This window comes from Erithacus rubecula (assembly GCF_903797595.1).
Source record: "Erithacus rubecula genome assembly, chromosome: 4".
NCBI lineage: Eukaryota > Metazoa > Chordata > Aves > Passeriformes > Muscicapidae > Erithacus > Erithacus rubecula.
The window spans coordinates 63536426-63560633 of NC_136686.1; the positions used below are offsets into that span (position 1 = coordinate 63536426).

At 38.9% G+C, this 24208-nt stretch overlaps 1 protein-coding gene across 19 annotated transcripts in view; it reads right to left on the reverse strand.

The window, feature by feature from the left end:
* Nucleotides 1–6286: 6286 nt before the first annotated feature.
* CELF2 (CUGBP Elav-like family member 2) overlaps nt 6287–24208 on the reverse strand; it is a 536651-nt gene continuing 518729 nt past the window's right edge. For 6 of the 19 annotated variants that reach the window (XM_079304441.1, XM_079304443.1, XM_079304430.1 and 3 more), the window contains 4 exons: nt 19502–19699; nt 16266–16409; nt 11913–12084; nt 6287–10616 (listed from right to left, as the gene is read on the reverse strand). In XM_079304441.1, coding sequence (XP_079160567.1) covers nt 11957–12084; nt 16266–16409; nt 19502–19699 — 470 coding nt within the window. In that variant the 3' untranslated portion in view covers nt 6287–10616; nt 11913–11956. Of the gene's footprint in view, nt 12085–16265; nt 16410–19501; nt 19700–24208 lie in introns of all 19 variants that reach the window. The other 13 variants (XM_079304446.1, XM_079304431.1, XM_079304444.1 and 10 more) reach the window with 3 other exon arrangements.

Sequence of the window (24208 nt, forward strand, 5' to 3'; positions counted from 1 at the left end):
AGCTGTGTCTATTCAGAGGAGGATGGTGACTGAAAAGGTATTTTACCTTCCCACATGCTTCCTGTTGACCTTTAAATAATATATCACATAGAACCAAACCTGCACTGCCCTATGCTTCCACACTAAATGGGCAACTCTACCTGGGTGAGAAGTGCAGGACAACTACAAAATTTCTTTTGGTATTTTAGCATTGAACTTAGGCTTTTGGAGATGGGAAAACTTCTAGTTATGTTGCAGAAAGACAGGCAATGTCTAAAATTCTTCTCTTTCACATACTTACATGCCAGGAGAAGGATAAAAGGGTTTCTGGTCTAACTTTGTAACATTAACTTCAACAATTTTGCTGAAGATGTGGTAGCCCTGGGTAGATGGAGCTGAGAATAGAGAGATCTGATCCATTGACATCAACATTTAGGCATATTTAAGCACACCAGCAGAATCCCAGATGGGATGGGAAATGTGACATTCTCATGTACTGATAAAAGAAGGATGGCCCAGCCCATGGTTGGCTAGTTTGACATTACTTTGGCAAAATAATGAACATATTGATATGGGTATAAAGACATTAAAGATGAGGTAAACAATTAATGCCAATCAACATGGTTTTTAAGGGAGGAAGGGTTGTCAAACTGGATTTCATTCTTTGATGTGATTGTAGGTTTTGGCTGATAAAAGTAATTGCAAAGATGGAATATATTCTGACTTTTGTATGTTTGACAGCACAACAGATTCTGATTAAAAAATTAGCATTCTACCCTATCAATACAAGGCACATAAAATGGATTAAGAATGGGCTGACATGTCAACAAAGAAGCTGTCAAAGGAGACTCACTGTAGGAGAGTGGTTTTTTAGAGGAGGACTGAAGGCTATTGAATATCTTCAATAATGACTTGGAAGTAAATATCAAAACTGCTGATAACATTGGAAAATGTTGGGGCGGGGGGGGACTAGGAGTTAAACAGAAACGCTCTCAGTGTGGTTATAAGGAAGCTTTCCAGTGGAAGAACAGGCAAGCAGACCTCACACACAGGAACCTGGAGTGCAGTGCATCCCAGTGGGATTTCCTAAAGGAGCATCCTAAAGGAGCAACCCCAAATAATTCTGCTAATGTGGTGTTTTGTGGCTTTTGCATGCTATTTTTGGAGGGGCTGACACTATCCCTGTGGTTCAGAGGAGTAGAGTAGGGATGAAATTTTCGATTTCTGCATGTTGCACCACGATGTTGAAATAACATATCTGGCTCTGATAACCCAAATTTAGAAAGAATGTTGGAGAAAAAAAGAAAAAGTTGCAGAAATAAAGCACATGAATTATTCAGGGACTGAAAACCACTATTGTGTATGGATGCTTCCAGAGTATGATATATTTATTTTATGAACGAGGGATGAAAAGCAACTTGAGACCCATTTATGAGTGCCTTTGGGGGAAAATGGCAGATGCAGAAGGGCTCTTTAATGTAGCAGAACTGAGCAAAGCCAAAACCTACAGAGAAAACATCTGCAGAAGCACGGGCAGGGATTCAGCAGATCGTGCACCTCTGGGAAGTGGTGGGCTTTTGCCCCAGCTCCTGCCTTCAGATTAAGATTGAAATATTCTGATTGTGTATTTGTTCATCAAACATGGGGTGAGGGAGAAACTGTAAAGTATGTGAAAGCTGAGACTTGGTGATTTACTGGTTCCCTCTAGCTCTCTACTGAAAGCCATGGAGCTGAGAGGCTGCTGGTTGAAGGAGCTCATGGACCCACCAGTTTCTTTCCTACAGGCTTCATCTCTGCTCTTCCTCCTGCCTCTTCCCAAATTCCCTCTCTCCCTCCCCTCTGTGGTCTCCATCCTGACATACGTAACGCTCAATGAATGAAATTTCTCAAGCTGTTGGTCGGAGGGACAGGAGATAATGCTGACAATTTTGCCTGGTGTGTTCTCAGGCAGGTTTTCAGAAGGGAAAATGCCAGCAAAACTTTGTGCCAGAAGTCAACCCACCTTCCAAACTGACACTGTCTCCTTCTGCTGGCAGCTCAGGAATTTATGCATGTCCTGTGAGTGAGATGTCCCCAGAGCAGCCGGGGAGGCTGGGACATCACTCCCTGAAGTGCTGTCTTGAGGAAACAAGTCTCTAAGATTCAAATGCTCCTTTGTTTATGAAATAAAGTCCACCAGACCTATTGCCAATTGTTTATGCTAAAGAGCACACTCCCATTAATGCTAATGGTGCTTTGGAGCATAAATCCTTGCTAATTGATATAGGAATGTATCCCAGAAGAGTTTACTTTACTGCTGATTTAGCTGATAGATATAAATGTGTGAGAGGGAAATATTAGCATTCATGTAAAACAATTAGGTTATCAACAGGGGCAAATGATTCAGAAAATGAATGCAACTTTCCAGTTCCCTTTAATGGAAAAAAAAGAAAGTCTGCTGATGAGGAAAATCAGAGGGAATACAAATATGAGCTAATCATTGTGATTACTTAATATTTGTGTTACATCAGCAGCCCTTGAAAAGCAGGGCAGGGTTCCCACCTGAGCTCTGTGCTGATGTGGGATGGACAGGACCATCCTGCTGCCCACCAAGGCAAATCTTCCCTGTGACCTCTGTGGTGGAACAGTGTTTTTGGCTCACAAGGCTGACACACCTGGCCACTGGATGTTGAGGTCAGTAACATTTACTAAATATGCATGAATAGAATGATACAAGCAGCAGATAGATTTCCACAATTTAATTTTTTTTCTTCAAATAATATAATGGCATATGAAAAGTGAGGCAGTAATGCAGTTCAAAAGAAAAAAAGAAAGCAACCCCTCTCCCTCCCTCCCCTCATTCTCCTGGATCTTTCTGCCAAAGGCTGACATTATTGAAAGTTTGATAAACACAAGAATTATGGCCATTTTCATAAAAACCAGATTGTTTAAAATCCATAATTTTGTGGCAAATATACAGCCATTGAAGGAATAATTTTTTCAGTGTACTCAACAATTTTATCTATTCAATTCCCATCTAAATACCGATTTTGATGTGAAAACGGTTTTTTTTTTTTTTTTTTTTTTTTTTTTAAGAGAAGGCTCAATACAGGAAACGTACAGTAAGCCATACATCTTCCCAAAAAAGATGCTTTGACCTCCAGTGTGGAATCTGTGGAATTTTGAGCATATGGGTTTTCATTTTTTAACTCTAAACCTATCTAGAATCAGGAGGAAAAAAAGTCATATACCAAAAAGTACAGTATTGTATTGTTTTATGGCATTTTCTGATTCACATATTTTAGCCATTTTTTTAATGCAAAACCAAGTGTGTTTGCTTCTGCAAATACAGAAAGAGATAAAAATTTCTGCATCTTAGAATCTTTTGCTGTAAGTCACTGAATGGCAAGACTTTTTCTCCCCACAGATTTCAGTAAGCCTGATTTTCAAAGTCTCCATTATTAATGAAATATCAAGCGAATTAGTTAACATTTGCCTGGGCGTGGTTAAAGACCAAATACCCAGGAAGATTTCATATAACAAAAAGCGCCCAACCCTAGAAACATTTTTTTTTCCATTTAATGCTCATAAAATTTTACAGACAACAGAATCCTTTCTTAAGCTTTATTTAAGAAATCGAATACTATTATAGTTCAATATATATAAGACACATCCAGTATTGTGTTCCTGATAGCAAGTGCATAGATTTTGTTAAGATATCATTTTTATATTTAAATTTTTTTTTTATTTGTTACTCAGTAGCACGTTTCATGATCACACGAAGGGATATTCCCAGTGATTTTGCTAAGAGCATGAGAGAAAAAACAGAACACAGCAAAGTAGTGAAACTACAACAGAGATGAGGAACAAAAACGATCAGGCAAACTATCAGTACAGTCGATTCCTGATAAGTGAATAATCTGATTGCTTGGTCACAATGCTTTATTCACTTATCAGGAATGATTCACACTACATTTTGTTAAACTGTTTTCCTTAGCCTAATACCTAAGAGTCACACTGGGCAAAGGCACACACACTCTGGCAGGCTATTCTTTAATCAGTGAGTCTTGTGACAGTTTGGTAATTTCCCATGGCGATACACATATAGCTAACAAAGAGACATTTTGCTAACACTGCAAGGTGCCTTACATAATTGAAATTAAAAGCATGTGTTTAAGCAGGACTAACTGTTCAGCTGCATTGCTTTAAGGAACTCATTTTTCCCCCATTGTTGAAATTAAAAAAAAAAAAAGAAAGAAAGAAAGAAAGAAAACCCTGTATCTTTCAGCCCTGAGTATTTAAAAGAATCCTAACTGCAGTATAAGTCTTTTTTTTTTTTTAGTTGTATTTTTGGAAGAAAAGACCCTTCACAAAGCTCTAGTTTCTTTCCTAAGACCAAGTTTGGAGGGAAAAAAAAGAAAACATCCACAGCAAGCTAAAAAAATCCCAGAGAGCAATTCTGATTTATCCACCATGCAAGTCAAGACTTATTGAACTGAATCCACTGGTGTCAAAATTACCCAAATCGAGATCATAAACTCTAGAGGTGTCAAAGGCCCAGGATATAGTCTGACCATTGGGTTCTGCTTTCCTGCCTGGGCTGTCTGCTACAGGCTCCTGTGGTTTTAGGTGAAACCTAGAGCTGCTGGACCCCTGACCTCTGGTAACAGACCCTGCAGGACGGCACTGGAGCTTGGTGGGGGCTCCAGACACATCGCTCATTTGCTTCTCATGGAAACGGAAAAGTGAAAAAAAAGGAAAAAAAAAAGAAAAATTTATAAAAATAGATGGAGCAGTAACAACCAGGCCAACTCACAAGCCATCAGAAAATTTCAAAAGTCTTCCAAATGCAGGAACCAACGTTGCTGCTGACACCACACGGATACACCCAGTGCGCCAGGACCTTGTCGGACGGTGTTGATGGGGCTGTGTGTGTGTGTGAGCCAAAGCCAGAGCGCCAGAAAGACCAGGGGAGAGGAGACAAGAGGGAGGAGTGTCGTTTGGGTCTCATAAGAGCACTTTTAAGTGGTCTTCGATTCCTGAGCATCACAGAAAGTGGGACAAAGGAAAGGGATGGGGGCGTATGGCTTGAATTCCAGAGAGCACTCGCCAGTGCTTCTCTCTCCTCCTTGGATTTGGTTTGGTTGGTTTTGTTTTGTTTTTTTTTTTTTCCCCCCTCTCCAAATTCTAAGGTTTGTATCTGCAATCAGAGGAGAGAAGAGACTTTCTGTAAACCAGAACAACATAGATTTTTTCTTTTGCAGCTTTTATTTCATTGTGGTAGATACCGTTTGGGGGAGAGCAGAGAGATTCTTGCAAGGAGGAAAAAATTATAGGAAAAAAAAGAATAAAAAAGCCAAGAGCCAAATGTAAAAAATAGTGAGAAAAAAAGTGCTATGGTATTTCTTTAGTCCATTTTGAGATTTGTGTAATACTATCAGCCAATGCTGAGAATGATCTGCTTTTTAAGCCCACAGCAAAAAAATCACCCAGTGGAACAATGGGGGATCTTTCTCCTTCTTTTTATTTATGGGATTTTTTTTTTTTTTTTTTTTTTTTTTTTTTTTGCTTCCACTGGCTTTAGTAGAGAGTCTTCCTGTGCTCACTTGGATTTTGTTATATATTTTAAAGTATTATCTGTAAAACTGCACGTAACAAGATTGATCACCTGGTAAGATGTTGCAGGCTCTCCCAGCCCTAGTTAAGAGATGATTAGTTTCTAGGGAGAGTTTGACTAACGCCATATGCCATCAGATTACTGTGCAGTTTGGAAAAAATCCCAAGGCTATATCCTCCTTTTCTTGAATGTTTCATATGCTTCTGCAACACAGTGGCAGAGTATTATTATTTTTTTTAAACAACTAGGAAGAAATTATCTCCATAATCCACATTTTCCAGACTGACTGAAATGCCACAGCAAAAAAAAAAAAAAAAAAAAAAATCTTTTTAGGTGTCTTCTGCGTGTTTGTGTGCAGAAGATTTTGCAGTTTGAAGGCTAACAAAAGCTACCTTCAATAGGACTTTGCAGGAAACTCATTTAAAATGCTTCCTGCTCCAAGAGATTATCCAAGTGATAAGGCATGACTAGGGGGAGGAAGAGAGAAAAAAAAATAAAAAATCAAAGAAACCAGAACATGTCTAAAATGTACAAATCCTCTTTTGCCCCCCAATCAGCTATTCACTTAGGTGGAATCGACTGTATCTTTTGTACACAACCAACAAATAGAGAAAAAAAAAAAAAACAGGCACGTGAAACAGTGAGGTGTGCAGATGTATTACCAACACAGAATGACCACCAACAATACAACACACAAAGTAGAGAGACAAGTATTAGGAAAATGGTTTAATATTGGAGACAGAAGCAAAAAACTGCATCACACAATAACATACGTTACAAAAATAAGTCTGACTGTTTCAACTACACGGTTATGTTCACAATGAGGACAGAAGAATCAGAAAAAACTCTGATCTAAACAGCAAAAAAGCAAACCCCTAACGTTTTAACTAATACATTTATCCACGCAAAGTGACCGAGTACTCCTAATTCTAATTACCTTATTGTGTAACTGCACGATACAGAATAAAAAGTGAAACTTACCGCTTTTGTTAAGACAAAATTCTAAACACTAGATATAAGCAAAGGGAAAAAAAGAAATCAAGCCAAAGTTTTGAATTCTCGAAACAAAACCAACTCTCTTTCTACCGTCCAGAAATCAAACTTGAAAATCAGTCATGATCGAGGGGGCCCACGAGAGTAAGCCACAAAAATTTCCATTTGTTTTTTAATCTCCAGTATAAAAAGTTCCACTGGTACAAAATGCATAAGTACAATCAAGTTGTAGAAATAGGAAAGCCTGCTTTTTTTTTTTGCCTTTTTTTTGTTCTTTTTTTTTTTTTTTTGGCTCAAATTCCATCAAACAACAAAATCCAAATGCATCAATAAAACAGAAACAATACTCAAATGGTCTTACAGTTTCCACTAGATTGCATTAACTTTGGCTTTTCTCAGACAATACTTAAAAACTATTCTGTAATTCTAAACAAAATGATAGTATTATTAATCTACAAACAACAATTCCCACAGCACGAAAAAAACACAAATACATAGGTTTGTTTTTTTTTTTCTTTTTGTATGACATTATCCAAAAAGGTAATGAAACTACAGGATTTTTTTTTTCCTTTTGTTAATTAGCACTTAAGATAATAAAAACAGAAACAGTAAAATGATTCCAGAGTAGCACAAGCCAAGGAACTGTAACCCCTATGGTGAAAGAAAGATGAACTTGTTACTCCTTTGAGGACTGCCATTTCATTGCAATTAGCTAATTTGTTTGATAAAACAACTAGTCTAGTCTTTTGATTAGAATTTTGTAAAGAAATTTCCCTTGTTTTACTTCCTCTCTTATTAGGCCCTTGCACCCTTGCAGCTTTTTCCTTTCATTATTTTGAAAGAGAACTGGTAGATAATTTGCCTCCCAGGAGGTGTATGTTTGGGTTCTTGGTTTTGTATTTGAATTTTATTTTTTAATCTTGAATTTAGGTTTTTGTTTTGGTTTTAATTTTTTTTTTTTCCCAGAGATGGACACTTTTTTAAAGCAATGACTCATCTCAGTTGCCTGGAAGTACAGAAACATTCCTTGTCTCCCACTGCTAAGCCAATGTCCCGTGGAGTAATTCAGGGCAGCCTGGTGCCGAGTTACACTGCCCAAGGACCAGAGGCATCACTGCTCTAACTGGACTGGAAAACCCACAGGACACACCAGGGCATCTACAAAAGCTTTGGAAATTTAGACGGTGGGTACAATGAGAAAAATTAGTGAAACAGTCTCTAAACAGTCCAAATGATGATCTCATATTATATATATATATGTACATATATATAATATAACGTACGTGAGATGATACTTTGAATACGCACAATTGCTGCAAGTAGTACAAAATAGCCCTCAAAGGGTGTAGGAAGGCCCCAGCAGTAGTAAAAACGTGAGAAAAGTATAGATCATTTATTTATAAGTGCATGTGCTATAAGAAGGAAATTTTTTTGCATCACTAGAGGCTAGTCCTTTCCATCCCAGGGCTCTACATAAAGAAGCATTTAAGTTGGGGATGAGAGACAAGAGTGCACCAGCTGATGTTGCTCATATAGGGCTTCATTTTTAATTTTAGGTGGCTTCAAATATAACCAGATAGAACTAGGAGGTGGAAGAAGGTATGGCACTTTATGACCTGTAGCAGGTACTGCTGCTCACACACATTGGATTGGCAATGAATTCACTAAACCGGTGGCAAAGAACCGAATTTGGTAGTTGGTCACTGTTTGTGCGGTAGAAACGCAACCCAATCAGACTTACAAGGCAGTGAAAAGGGCTACCAGCATCTCTTTTCTGGCTCCTTACAAAGAGCTTCCTCCAGCAAACACCCACATCAGTCACACAGATATTCCCATGGACCACGGGTACGAGTAAAGTTACTCCTCTCTGTACGAGTGTCTGCAGGAGTAAGCCAATATATTGCCGTGACAAATAATGGCGAATAACACCAAACATTACAGTGTATGTAAACTTTATCCATAAAAAGTAGTTTAACTGCAGTGCACACTGAATTTTCACCCAGGAAGATCTAGTGCATCTGATTTAAGCAAAAGTTCATTTATTTAAATTACAAAAATATTATTATTCTGTTTTTTTTTTTTTTTCTCCTCAAGGTTTTCAAATGGTGGATTGACCGCTCCTGGCTGGGAGTGGCTCACACAATAGATAATTAAAGAATTGTTTTCTTTTTCTTTTCTTTTATTAATACTGAATAGCATATTCCAGCAGCATATTAAAAGCTCTTTAAGAAAAGACAAAATCCCCAAAATCTAAAAAGGAAAACCACAAGTTAATTACGGTTTTAAATAATTTTAGTTATAGATACAGAAGAAATTTAGACAGCAGTAAAATATTTTTGTCCTTCAGATCTGCCCTGTGCATTGTTCTGATTTCAACCATGTATTAAATAAACCACAAAAAACTAAGTATATATATATTTATAGATATAGATATATATATAAAAATAAACAGCAAAATGGTGAATGTATAAAAGGTATTAACACTCAAGACAGCTCTGGGTGGAAAGGGTTAAAAGTTCAAAACTTTCTCACCTTAGAGGTTTCCATACAATATGAAGAAAATACATAGTGAGGTTTGCTTTCACAGCATTGATGTGTGCAGAGTGGTTAAAAAAGTGAAACATGGGCACTTATACAATGTTTTACAAAAAACATCAAAGAGAAATAACAAACAATAACAATTTCAGGCAACAAGACCACAGGATAGCAAGTTAACAAACTTTTTAACCTCTTTTTTTCTTTAAATATTAGGGATTTATACAAAACACATAATAAAATACCCATGTTATCAAATTACTTCACACAAGAAACACACTGAAGCTCTAGGAAGAAAGTACCTTTGGAATTTGGCACTATAGTTTCACTGATTTTTTTTTCTTTAAAAGAAAAACTGATCACATTTTGCTGAACACAAACACACCTAAATTGTTCACAATAAAAAAATGACATCAATGCGTCACAAGCCAACACAAACTTATTCTGGAATATTTTTTCATTTTCACATGAAATTATTTTTTTAAGCAAACAACTTTTTTTTGTGTTTTTTTTTTTTTGAATCTTCTTTTTGTTCTTGTTGTTCAAGTAAACCAATTTTAAACTTGTCTTTTTATAAACATAGAACACTTAAGACCATAAGACTCATGATGAAACCACAACTTAATTCACAGAAGCACCAACGTAACACATTTTACAGTAACCTTTCTTCTGTACATTGAAACAGTATAAAATATAGGTAATTTCATGTGCATTAAACCATGGATTGTCTAACTGTGAGTCAGTTCAGCAAAAGGTGACACAAGTAGGTAGCATTTGCCCTAAAACAGGGTAAATATTTTCTTATACTAATCTACAAAAAGTGGTTCTATATATATACTTTAATGAGAAAGTGAGCCACCTAAAATGGCCTTATCAAAAAACTTTACACTGCCTGAAAAATGTAAAAACTATTACAGACCTCTAGAGACTTAAAATCAGACAGTTTTATTTCTCAAACTGTTTTGGAAGTAGTCTGTTAGAAACCAACATTCTGTGCCTCTGGACACATATTGCTATTGTCACCAGTGACCAGGCAGAATGCCAATCCCTGTATAATACTTTCAAGTCTGTTTTTTTTTTTATTTTTTTTTTTACGAAATGAAAAAACAAAACAAAAAATCAAGGAAAAAAACCCAAAACAAAAAAACCCAAACAAAACAAAAACTCCAAGGAAAGAAGAAAACCAAAAACCAAAACTAAAAAATAAAAAAAGGAAAGAAAGAAAAAACATTTTGCCACAGGTTGTTTTTAAATCCTATCATTAATTTATCTAATAATAAATTTCAGTCTTGCATGAATGCAGCAATGTTTTTTCACATTGACTTCCCAGAATTCATAGCTAGATGAGGTCACATGCAAATTTCAAAGGTCAAACTAGGTCAGTAGGAGAACCAAATATGATGTGAGGTCAGAAAGACATCAGAAACAATGACGGGACGATGAAACTTTTTTTTTTTTTGAGACGCCACAGGGACATGCTAGGCAAACGATGGGCTAACGGGCATGGAGATGTCTAGGGAAAAAACAAGGAAGAGGAAAAAAGTTACACAGAATCTATGCAGCACAAACAAAATCACTTTTATGGGTGCAGGAGAAAACTAATGCAAATCTTTTATCAGTAGAGCCTACGAGCCGTTCACATAATTTGCATTAACTTACAATACTTGTCAACAAGAACACAATGGAACCCCAAAAGAATCCATCTGAAAGAAGTCAGAGAAAATGGATTCCTCTTTGGGGAGAAAAGAGAAGAAAGAACCAGTTTCTACAAATGTAACAGAAAGGTTCAGGGAGAGGGGGGAAAAAGGGTCAGACAACTGAACTTTAAACTAGGTAATGGAAACTACGAACAAAATAACCAGACAAATACAAACAAGAGGATAAAAGCATGAACTGCAAAGGGTGGAGGGTTCAACAGTGAAAAAGCGCCCATTCTTGGCACAATTACTCTAGAGACTACTTCAAAGGATCTAGCTAGCATAGAGAGCTGCTCTTTAGGTATCCAATAAGTTAACAATAGGCAATAAATAAATTCCATTATTTCTGAGGCAGTAAAAATTTTGTATAAAAATAGAAATGCTTTTTACAAATAAAATTTACAGGCCTGTGGCTTTCTTTTTTTTTTATTATTATTAAATTTATCTCTCAAGAAACATCAAGTATTGTCACTCATTTTATTTTATTTTTTTTTATTTTAAACCCTGTAGCTTTAGAAACAGATCTCTAAATCTTTTTTACATTAATCCTTTCCAAAAAAACAAGAACTTAAAAAAAATGAAATATAAAGACGACCAGTGTAAAATCAGACTAATATATAACAATACGTTGATTTGAACCGAAAAAAAATCAGATCTTCTCAAAAAACAAGTTGATGTAGTGGAAAGACTTGTTTCAATTTTTGTTGCAAAATAAGTGCTTCAACTGGCATGAGGCCATTTTGTTTAACCTATAAACTGCTGGTGCCACCCTGGTAAAATACGATCCATCCATAGAAAACAACTTTTATTGTGTGCTAATGGCACCAGGGTTCACAGAGTTAAATTGCACATTTTTTTGTGTCTGTGTGTGTGTGCTGTTTGGAATTTCAAGACATTTATTTTTGTTTCAAAAAGGAGATAAATTATGCTGCAAAACAAAATACAGTAACACAACTCAGTAATTACTTGGCAAGGAAATGGGAGCCAAGTGTAGTAAGGACAAGTGGGGAGATGGAAGTGGTAACTGTAAAAATAACTGTCTCTTGGTGAAGGTTGGCTCTATGTTCTTTCTTAACCCCCCTGCAGAGGACAGGTTTGCTCATGGGACTTACCCTAAGAAAGCTAAAATAAGAGCAGTAAGCATCTGGGGTTAAGATCAGTAAGGTTTGCTGTCATTTTTGGAGCGTTTCAGCTGAACCTTCAAGCGTTTCATGCCAATCTGAAAGCCGTTCATAGCCTGGATAGCAGCTTGTGCAGAGACCGGATTGTCGTAGCTAACAAAACCTGCGAGACACAGAACACAGGTGGGAGAGACAGTCAGCTCCAGGTTACCACAAATGGCAGAAGGCATTTTGTTAGAATTTTATGATTGCTGTTTATTTGACACATTTACTTTGCTTTCAATTAGTTCTTTGATCACATTTCTTATCCCATTTGCTCTCCCGTTTCCTTTTGCCTTCCTCTTTACCTTCATAATATTCCTTTACTAGCTGGGATGCAGTTGGCCAATTTTGGTGCAATGCAGTTTCCATTCTGTTATTTATCTACCTACCTTAGAGACTGAAGATATTTATTACTGTAACACTTTTAGTGTAGTATCTACATACCTCCCACTCTATTAGGAACTGCTATTTAGGCCAGTCTGAAAAAGGGAAGCTGAAACAGTAAGCCTGCTTACAGACTCGACCCCCAAACTGCCTAAACCCCCTGGCACATCTGGGTGTGAGTTCATGTGTGCTATGGGACACTCATCTCTTTGGGCTCAACCTAGGACAGTTGCAATATTAATATTTTGCAATTTTACAGCTCCTTCCAGTTCAAGATCTCAGGGTACCTGAATGTTAGTTAATTCAGTCTCTTGGTCCCCAAAGGAGCACACAAACATCAAAATTAAGCAGCATCATAAAGACAATGGTAGGGTTTGATGAGAACTCCAAGATCTGCTCCTCGTGTATGAGCACTAACTAGGAGGATAATGCTTGCTTGGGTAATTCAGAATGGCTGGACTGGCTCAGATTTCTTTTCCCTAGGAGACTGAAAATGTTCTGTTCATAATACATTCAAATCTCCCTGATTCTGGAAGCTCAAAGTTCATTTTCATATCTGGGCCTCCCACTTGTAATTGCAAAGCTTGCCTAACTGCTGCTCTGCCTCAGCTCGGGCTGATTATTACTGTACTCAGACTGCTGTTATGCATCTGCTTTGAAATGCTTCCTCTTCTTTCCACTTGAATTTGCCTTAACACATATGCCTTCACACTCCTAAAGCATGGATACCACACACTTTGCTTTCACTCCTAACACAGGCTTCTCAGTGCCTCTCTTTCACCAACCAGCTTTTTTTCATTTGTGCTTAGTGTCTGTGTACTTCGTGGGCTCATAACCTCTTTTTACCATTACTTTAACCTACCCTTTTATGGCTCTTGCACTGCTGCCCTCTTCCAATTGCAGAGTCAGAGCGTTATTACACTTTACCCACTGCATAAAATCCTCTCCCCTTATCAAGGTATACTTGTCCAGCTGTTCTCTTTCATTGATCATCCCTGAGGCTTCACCTTAAATCAATTTCACCAAACTATTTAAGTTAAGACTCTTCTCTGACAACTCAGGCTAACTTCTGTTCATTCCACTCAAAACCACCTCTCATTTGAATCTCTGCAGACTTTCTCCTGGCCAAAGCCAGTATGATCTATCTATATTGTCCTGTGTTCATTATTTGTAACCTCCTTAAGGGACAATAAGTGTTCCTCCATACCCTCCTTGGTTCTAGTAACTCTTGCTACTTCCCCACTTTCTCCCTGAGATCATTCCCTCTTAAATTTATTCTCAAATCCTGGGGAGCTTCATCACCCTCTTCCATTCTTCCTTTCTCCTATTTGGTTCTAGGAGATCTGTTCACACGACTGCAGTCATTATCTTTGCTCTACATCCTGTGTCTCCTTCCATTGGCTCTAGGATTGCCTCAGGGATAAAAAAGGGAGTTAGCAGAGTTGGGAGGCAGCTGTAGCCCTGTCCAGGCATATGCTCCACAACTGAGCTACAGCTACTCCTACCTACCTTGACAATTCAGCATTTCCCTCTACAGCTTTCCTGACCTTCACTTTATTCTCCTAGGTGCATATCACTGCTATGAACTTATCATCACTGTAGTTTCTTTCCTCTGTACCTAATTTTATCCACCTGGAAAGTGAGCAAGTGATCTAAACTAGTCACTTGGCATCTGTGGATGGTGAATGCAGAGAAGGAAGCACACTGCTGGCATCAGCCCTTGTAATTCAATTGTTATTCAGAATTTGTCTCTTTACAGAGAATGCAATACCTGCATTAGCTTGTTACACTCTCATCTTCTTCTTTATTGAGAACCTTTATTTATAAAACTTACTGAGGAATCTGGAATGCCTTCTCTTCATTTGTATTTTTCTGATTACACCCATTCACCATTTTTGTCTGAATTTTAAACCACAGGTTATATGAAGTTGGAATTATGTTTCTTACTAATTCTCAAAGACCCTGTCATGACAACTCTGATTTTTGTTTTAGATATTTGGGTATTTCTATAATCAGGATAAATAATTTTAATCATTCAAGAGACAATTTTGCTATAAGGCTGACCACATTTCTGCACTGATGTAATTGGGTCCCCCTTCCTCTGCCTTACTTACATATCTCATTTTTCTTATTCTAAGGATTATGAAAGGCAAGAGATAAGCTTGAAGAGTGAAACCCTTTGTCTGCTGAGTCAATTAAAGCCCGTGGAGCCTGTGAAAACTCGTGGAAGACCACTTCCAGGTGTAAACACACTGTGCTGTCATCCTCATCCTAATTTAATCCTTTGAGCATTCATTCTGATTTGGACAAGAAATGAAAATATGCCTAAGCCCTTTTTCTGCAAAAAAAGCTCCCTCCCTGGTAGCAGAATATCTGGGAAGGAAGACTGAGAAATGGAAATATCAGTGAAAGCTGCCTAAAACCAAAATGACAGAGGATTCTTCCATCCATTGAGTGTTGACACCTCTATTTTCTCTTAAAGAAGATAGTTTTGGTGCATCACTTTAAATCAGGTAATTGTGTCCCACAAACCCAGGAAAATGTGTAAGAAGGTAAAAGAAAATGTACAAAAAGCAAGTGTGGGAAACAATGTGATGAATTGAGCCACCTGCCCAAACTAATTTACATTCTTTCAGCAGTCACCACAATTGCTGCATTTCGATTAACGTAGCTTGATTTGACATTTCATCAAGATTCCTGGAGACCTCAACAACGATTTTTTAACCCCAACATACTAACAGAACTGGCTCCAGATCAATGGGGAGTCCATTTCAATTCCACTTTTTGAATCTGCAAGAGCCTTAGGGAGTGCTTTAACCCATTGCAGACACAGGCTGGACTATATTAGTCTAGATAGGAATATCTTTTTGTTAAGCTTAAAGATGTGAATGCTTCAAAAATGAACTGTCAGACTGTGGGAAAATGCAGAAAGAATGTCACCTCTTTCTGTGAACTGAATCAACTTTTCAAGTGTACTATCCAATCCTCTTTTGTCATATATACTGTTGCATTCCTATACTCTGCGAAAGAATTGCCACTTTTTAGGAAATTCCAGTATTTTCTGTCAACGCTTATAAAACTCATGTTTAAGAGACTCTTTCCTCCTCCTAAATCCTCCCTGTGTCTTGTATAAGACCATAATTACTAGGCCAAGGCTCCAAAAGTTTACCATGCATATTCTCTGCTCCACTCCATCAAGGCACTGAACTGGTACATCTCTGCTATTCCAAAGTCATCAGCCCTCTTAATCAACCCTAAAACTATTTTTATTCCAGCACATCATCTCCTCCTTTGCTGTGATCTAATTTTCTGACAGCTCAAAGTATTCTCTGGGAAACTTGACACTGATCTAGTGAGGCTCTCTTCATCCTTGCCCTGAGGTAAGGGAAATGCCACCTTCCATAAAACACTGGAATCCACCCACAACAGCTGGAGCTGCATATCTAGACATCAACTGTCTGCAAAATATTCTGAACTACATGTACACACCATTCAGTCACTAGTTGCAAAGTCTTGTACTTAATTCAGAAGACAGAAATTCCTGTAATGTAGAAGCAATGGGTTAAACACAGAGCTTTTTTAAGTGGCTCAGCTATACAATAGAGAATAATTAAGTATCCATAATAAGGCAATTTAATAGTATACTAAATGACATTCCCCCACATAGGGTGTAATTAGTTTCATGTACTTGACACATTCATGCGAGATGTCAGACTACTGGTTTTTTTCCATATCCAATTTTTAGTTAGAAGTAGTTTGTCTGTGCATCTTCCTGTTCATTTGAGGATTAACAGTCCATTATTTTTGGAATGATTTTCCAGTATGACATTTCTCACATTGCTGTTAATTTTCTTTCCTGCCCCCTTTTCAGAATAGTGCATATGGCTTTCACTGTTTGATTTATTAAATTTGACATACCAAAGCACTTGCTCAAATTGGTCTGTTTGTCAATGAAGACTTTAGCAGAGATAACATTTCCAAAAGGCATGAACATCTGCAGAATGTCCTGGTCTCCAAACTCCTGGGGGAGGTGGTAAATAAAGAGGTTTGCCCCTTCTGGACCTTTAGGAAAATAAATAAAAGAAAAAAAAAAGTATGAAAACAGCTATTACAAGTGCTACATTTAATCTGTTTTTCCATAATACTTACTGAAGCTGATGGTCAGAAAGCATTTCACTTTCCAACTGAAGGAACAAAAGCAAGTGGATCATCAAAGGAGCACAGCTGAAATGCAGCTCTTTAGAGCATCCCATTGTGAAAAGTGTTTACTTTGGAAAGTGTTTATTTCATAACTCTACTACAGAAGTAGTTAAATTCATCCTCTTTATTCAATTTGCATGATTGTCTTTCAGTATAATTAAGGTCAGGAAAACAGGTACAGTATTTCAAAATACCCCAAGAACTGCTCAGGGAGTGCTCTGCTGCTTCCAACACCTGCATGGGTTTGTCAGATTAATTCCAGTTGCAGGAACTTACTTATGGAAATGGAAGGAGGTGAGCTCAGATTTGAGTACCACAGATTTAAACTCAAAGGGCAAGAAAATGATGCAGATAAGAATAAAAATAGTAAGACAAAACACACCTTGTGACTTAGAAGTCAGTAAAGACAGTGAAGTCAGTGAGAAAAAGACATTCAGAATTAAATTTGTACTGACTCATTTCAAAATGAGTGGTTTTATTTTTTCTTTTTTTTTTTTTTTTTAATATAAATCACCCATAGAAAGCTCTGTGTCCTGGAAGAAGCTTTGTAAAGCAAGTCTTTTAAAGAAGTTCAAAATTAGTTAGTTGGGTTGCAATTCAGTACCTTAGACTTAGTTAAGCTTGCAAAGAAAGGTGTAAACTCAAAGGTGCCTTGAATATTTTACTTACAGACAAGATTTGAGATATATATTATTAAAGGTGTATTAATCTGAGTACTGATAGGTTATTTTTTTTCCCCCTAGCTGAATAGCAACACACTGGAAATGAGCAATGATTCCAGGAAGAGTATGATATGTGATGGAGCCAGATGTGGCCTCCTCATGCAGGCTCCAGCAGAGTAAGTGACACACAAAGGGAAAAGTATTTCTGCTAAAAACACACCTAGAACAGCCTGATCATGTGCTCCCTTGCTTAATGGAACCTAAATGTGCCTCAGATGTGATGTCCTTGCTTTTCTGGAGAGGAAGAGGAAAGTGCTTATCAGATTTACAGAGTTCCTTTTGCGACAGAGCCACGGAGCCTCACCTGTCCCACTCAGAAACAGGCTGGCTGCTCTCTCAGCCTGAAGGAAAAGGTAGCAAGTTTACCCAAAAAGGAAGAGATAAATGAATTAGATTAAATTAAAAAATAATAATAATAAAAAAGCATAAAAAAAAGATGAAGAAAACTTGTCACTAAGAACTTTTTTCTTCTTGTCAGAAGTAAACTATTATTTCCCAGTTAATATTGTTTAAAATAGTAGGGGAAAATTACTGAATAATATTTAAGAGCATAAGCACGAGGCAGTTCACTGTGCTTCAGCATTTAATATTTATATAGGATTTTTCTCTGGTACTTGTTTATCCTCAACCACTCCAGACTCTTCACAATTCCATCAGAAATCATGGTAAGAGACAAAACATTTTTGTCAGTATTCAGTAGTGGAATTTACTCACTTGAACGTAACCACCAACTAACACATACAAGATATATAACAAAAAATATTGTGTTTTTAAAAGAATGCTGGCGATTAATGAAAATAAAAAATAAGCCGAAATTTGATGGCAATGTTTCTGAGCAGAAAAAAAATTTAAAATAATTAGGAAAAAAATCAATCTGTCCTTCACTATGTGTCTTGCAATGACACCAAATAAACAATTTTTTTCTGGTGTCAAATAGTCTATTGTCACTGACCAAAGGGCCTGAGGTGAAAGATAAATGCAGAAAACAAAAAACAAAAAAAAAGGAAAAAAATATTTCAAAAATCCCCTTTCATTTAAAATAATTCAAGCTTTCAGCAGCAAATGAAGGAAAGACTTCAGAGAAAATATACATTTTCACTCCAGTGTCCCTATACAATAACCAGCTGGGGGAATGCCATATTTGTCTTCCTAGGAAAGACATCCCATAACAGTACAAGATACTATTTCAAAAGAGAATAAAAAATATTTCTCATGACGATATTATACTAGGTTTATTTTCAAGGCTTATCCTTGGTAAGAGCAGTAGTGACAACATATATACAGTCTTAGAAAGCATGCAGGATTTTTCTGTCTTTGTAGAATTAGCTGGAAATTAGGATGGGAGAAAGTAATGAAAACAGAAACAACCCCCCTCAAAATGCCTGGGAAGTATGAAGGGGAACGGAAGAGGGGAAAGGGTAGCTTCATTTTCCTAAACACCTTGTAATTAGTATTAATTTATTCTTAGCAATAACTTCCTGAGGTTTATTTGCTGTTGGTGTGGGGAGAGGGGAGCAATCATTCACTTAGCTGCTTCCTCATAAGACCCACAATTAAGCAAAGAACCACTCAAAGTGAAAACGGATCTTGTCATTAGCTCAAAACCTTAATCAGATTAACTCCACTATGACAGAAAATGGAAACCAGAAGACAAAATTGCATCCACAGACATATGACTTTTTTTAGCGGTGCCTTTTTATGTGGTAGTTGGTAAATGCTTTTCTATAAGGAAGGGATGGGTGGCAAAGTATAACTCGAAGGACAGATGGCTGAAAAATGAAACGCATTAGCAGTTAAAGAAGGTGACAGTGCTAAGCAGGAGAAAACTGGAGGAAGAGGAAAACACAGATTAGACCATCTGAGGCCTTCCATGAAGCCTTGGAAACATGGAAAGACATGCATGGCACTGCTGTTTCCCTCAGAAACATGGAAACTACACGCGTGGCACCGCTGTTTCCCTCAGAAACATGGAAACACATGCGTGGCACCACTGTTTCCCTCAGAAACATGGAAACACACGCGTGGCACCACTGTTTTCCTCAGAAACATGGAAACAGATGTGTGGTACTGCTGTTTTCCTTGGAAACAGACGTGTGGCACCGCTGTTTTCCTCAGAAACATGGAAACAGACATGAGGTACCACCGTTTTCCTCAGAAACATGGGAACAGACGTGTGGCACCCCATTTTCCTCAGGACACAGAGGCGTTGGGTCTGCCAGCGTGGGCTCTTACCTTCCTTCTGGCTGCCCGCGGCGCTCTGCTGCTGCAGCAGGCTCTGGCTGTAGAGGGTGGGCAGCGCGGCGGCCGCGTACTGCTGGATTCCTGAGTAGGCCTGCGTGAGCGCGTCCATCGTGCCCGCCGTGCCGTTCGTCAGGCCTGTGGCGCCGAGTCCTCCGTTCAGGGCCGCCATACCTGAGAGCATTTGAGCAACTTTACAAAAAACCCAACAATAGAGAAAAGAAATTGCACTTGTTCATTAGTGCTTTCCGAAAGTCGTTGGTATTATACGACACTGACAACGACAGCGGTGCATGCAGCTCGGCACTTCACCAAATGGGACTGAGGACAAAGAAACACGACTTTGGCATCAGGACCACTTCAGCACAAGGGGTGCACAGTCAAATGGACTCGCATGCAGCCTGCTACTGGCAAGTACTACAGCTCTGTGCTCCTGAGAGCCTCTCTGCTCATCCTCCTGGACACCTGTGCTTCTGCTGGGGCTGTCTGAGGCTGGCAGCACGGCACCTGTTTGCCCTGTGTCCTGGCGAGATGGCCACCGGGAAAAGCAGTCCATGAGGAAACCTGCTCCCCCTGACCAGGCTCTTCAGCAAAAGGCCATCACAACCTGTCAGAAGTGTCTTGCTTATACATAGTAAGCAGATAACCCTGATTAAGTGCACTTAAACCAGGTCTTTGTCAACCTAAACAACTCTATTATAACCCTCTGTACAGTTACAGGCTTTGTCCCTTATGCTTGTGGTAGAAAGATGGACTGTGATGCTCTTTGCTTCCACCCTCCTCTAGTTACTCCAGTCACTCCACAGGACATGAACAACAGCACACCCAGAGTGACTAAAAATACTTCATCCAGACTAGGCATCTTTCATGAAGACACAAAAGCATTTATTTCTAGTAATGTTTTTCTTCACAAGGGAAGCAGAGTCTTTTTTTTTTTTTTTTTTTTTTTTTAACTTACAGCAATTCTGTATCCTGATAAGTAACAGAGTAATTTAACTGGGATGGCTGCTAAAGAGGAAATTTCAGATGGGATTGCTAGCTGTGCAGAAAATGACATCCCTCATCCGTGCAAACAGTGTGGGCTGCATAAGGAGTTGTACCACTCTGATTTGATGGTGGACAAACTCCTGAGCTACAGCTTCCCTCCTTTGATTCCATTGCTCAGCATGGCTCCTAAATGAGTTATGCTGAAGTTAACAGTGCTGGCATGTCTTTCTGGAATTCCAGAAAAAGTGAATTTGCTGTTGGAAGTTGAAAGCATGGCAGGGTTCAGAGCCCTACTCATCTTCCACACACACAACCTGTGTCAACCTGAGCACTGAGAGCCCATCAGGACTGAGAGGCAGGGCATGTCTTCTGCACAATAAGCTATCCCAGCTCCCCAGTTTCTAGGTGAACAGCTGACAAAAAAGGTAGACAGCTTAACAGGCATACAGAGGTACAGATCAGTCACTAGAAGAACGGGGAGGGGCACCCAGAATCACCAGAAATAATTTCTTAGACATTGTGTAATGTTTTGATTGGTAAAATGGTGGGTGAAGATGTGACTGGTGGTGTCCTATTAAGACCCCAAAGCAAGGAATAGTAAAGAGAAGGAAAGGGCTTAATTTCAGAAAAATAATAAGGGTTGGTATGTAAATTGGTGAAAAGTGGGGAAATTAAGCAGAGGACACTTTATAGTAAATTAATAATTAAATCTATTAGACTGGGAAACAATCTTCAAGGAAGATGGCAGAAACCTTATCACATGTGTAATTTAGATACAGGAAGAATACTGCAGGGAATTTTCCAGCATTGACAGAGGAGGATAAAGATGCTGACCCCAGTATCCTTCTGCCTCTCATGTAGATTTGAAAAGCATATTCCTATGAGTCTCCCATAATCAGGACAATTGCTCAAGTGGCACCTTTTTGGCTCCACCAGAGTCTGTGCCAATTAAGAGAATTGTACTGCATAAATTATACCTTTTGATCTTACTATAATTTGTGTGACTAAACACTTGACAGAGATGTGATATTCTTAGCCTTTCCTTAATAAAATGTCTCACTTTGAAGCCTTCTCTTTCCCCTCCACCCCACTTCAGAGCATCGCTGTACCCTGATGGGAGGTACTGGCTGCCACTACTTTTGAACAAAAAACTGAGGTATTTCTTGTATAATGGCTCCAGTTATAAAACTGTATTGGGTTTGGGTGGTAGTGTGTGTGTGGGGGGATAATGGAGAAGCTGCTGGAAGCCTCCCCTATGTCCTACAGAGCCAAGGACAGATGGCTCCAAGGCAGACCTGTCACTGGACAAGGCTGAGCCCACCAGTGACAGTGGTAGCACCTCTGAGGTAACATGGTAAAGAAAGATAAAAATCCCTGTGCAATGGTAACTGCAGCTAGAGAAGAGAGGAGTGAGAAAGTGTGAGAGAAGCAGCTCTTCAAGGTCAGTGGAGAAGGAGGGTCAGGAGCTGCTCCAGGTGCTGGAGCTGGGATTCCCCTGCAGCCCCTGGTGCAGCCCAGAGTGAGGCAGCTGTGCCCTGCAGGACATGGGGACCATGGGGAGCAGATTCCACATGCAGCCCATGGGGGAGCCCACACCAGAGCAGGTGGGTGCCCAAAGGAGGCTGTGACCCCGTGAAGAACTCTCTCCTGTGGGAGGGACCCCATTCTGGAGCAGAGGAGCAGTGTGAGGAGTCCAGCCCTGAGGAGGAAGGAGCTGCAGGAACAATGTGTGATGAACAGTCCTCCTGCATCACTGGGGACCATAGGTGGAAAACTCAGGAATAAAGTTAAGCCTGGGAGGAAGGTAGGAATGAAGGTGTTTTTAAGATTTGCTTTAATTTCTCATTATTCTACTTTGAACTGACTGGTAATAAACTAATCTCCCCAAGTCAGGAGTGTTCTGCCTGTGATGGTAGCTGGTAAGTGATCTCTCCCTGCCCTTCCAATCACAAATCTTTTGTTATATTTTTTCTGCCCTGTCCAGTTCAGGAGGGGTCATGATAGAGTTGCAAAATATTACAAATATTACAAAATATTACAATAATAATAATAAAAACAATATCAATAATATTTTTATAATAAATTCTATATTCTATATCCTATATTCTATATTATTACTAATAATATTTTGATCCCGAGGCTGACTGTAGTCTGCTCCGATGTTTTGTGCTTAGATTTGTGTCACTGCTTGCATGGGTGTACACACAGGACTGGTTAAAGTAAAGACTCCTGATAAAGCAGCTTGTATCTCTCTTTTTATTAGTGTTGAAATGACTTGATAACAGAGGTAGCATTAGGATACCATGTTATCTTTCGTGAGTCATTGGCCTATTAGATAAACATGCTTTGTGTTGCAGTGGGCAGCATCCTCCCCCTTCTTCCCCTGGAATCAATAGCACCTTCCCACTCAGCAGCTCCAGATCAGCCATCAGCCAGACACCCCAGCCCACGGCTCTGCTCCTGGGAAGGGCACAGCTACTGCTGCCCCAGCCCACGAGTGGCACACACCTCCCTTCTGAGCAAAACTGAGCTGCAGAAAGCGCCCAACACTTCTTCTGTTACCTTTTTATGAAATCTGCAAGGCCCAGCTGCTGTTACACATCTCTGCCATCTCTTTATTGTCTCTACCAATACACCTCAGTCACACACTGAACTCTGGTCCCTTCCTCCCTTCTGTGGAATAACCTTTTGGAGACTTTCTACTTTTCTGAATTTCTCTACATAATACAAAAGCAACAAAGCTTGGCAAGTCCAAAGGTCTCTCAAAGTGCTTTTCAAGCACCTTCAAATCTGTCATGAATAGTTTTATCTCTGTTTTACAGATGTAAATAAGGGGGCAAAAAGGCTAAGTGACTGCCCTGGGGTCACACACAAATACTGTGCCATAGCTGTCCAGTGTCCTGAAAGTATGGTCTTCTTTCTTAATTGCAAAGAATTGCTTCCTCCCTCTTTAGTAATTTTTTCTCATAATTCATAACTCTTTTTATTACTTAGAATTTTTAAATTCACATGCTCAAAGCAGACAGTCTAATGTTTTGTCATTTAAAGTTTTAGGTGCTTCAAGAATAACTGCAGGAAGACTGGATCCCCACCCTTAGGTGCAACCTCTGCCAAAACCTTGGAGATACTTAAACTTACCATACTCCACTTTATTTAAGACCTTCAGACATCTTTCTAAAACATTTCTCTCTACAAATACAGGACTATCAGCCTCCATAGCACAGCTTCTTTTCACAGACTCAAAGAGGACCAAAAAAATGGATAAAAGTCTTCCAGTGAGCTCAGCATGGAAGACATTCTCCATGTGATTCTTACATGCAGGGCAGGACATGTCTTAGGCAGAAGAGCATCTCTTCAAACCTCTGTATAAATCAATGCCCAAGCCCAGTGCCACCTTCTGATCAATTTTTGGGTTAAGCTCTGCTTGACTTGTGCTTTGGATTTTCTGATTTCTCAACTAGAAGAACATCCATCACTCAATTCCCAATTTGTGCAGTTACTTCAGGAATGTCCATGGCCAGTGAATACTTTTTACTGGCCTGCTTATGACCATGGTATAAGCCATGTCAGCATGGAACATCAGACTTACTGAACATGAGGTTTCCCAAAGGCATCTCCCAGGTGAGTTTGAGTGTGAATAACTGAGTCAGACAAGATCACCAGGAAAAGCCCCAAATTTTCATTAAAAGAGGGGGAGTTTATTTTAATTTGAGT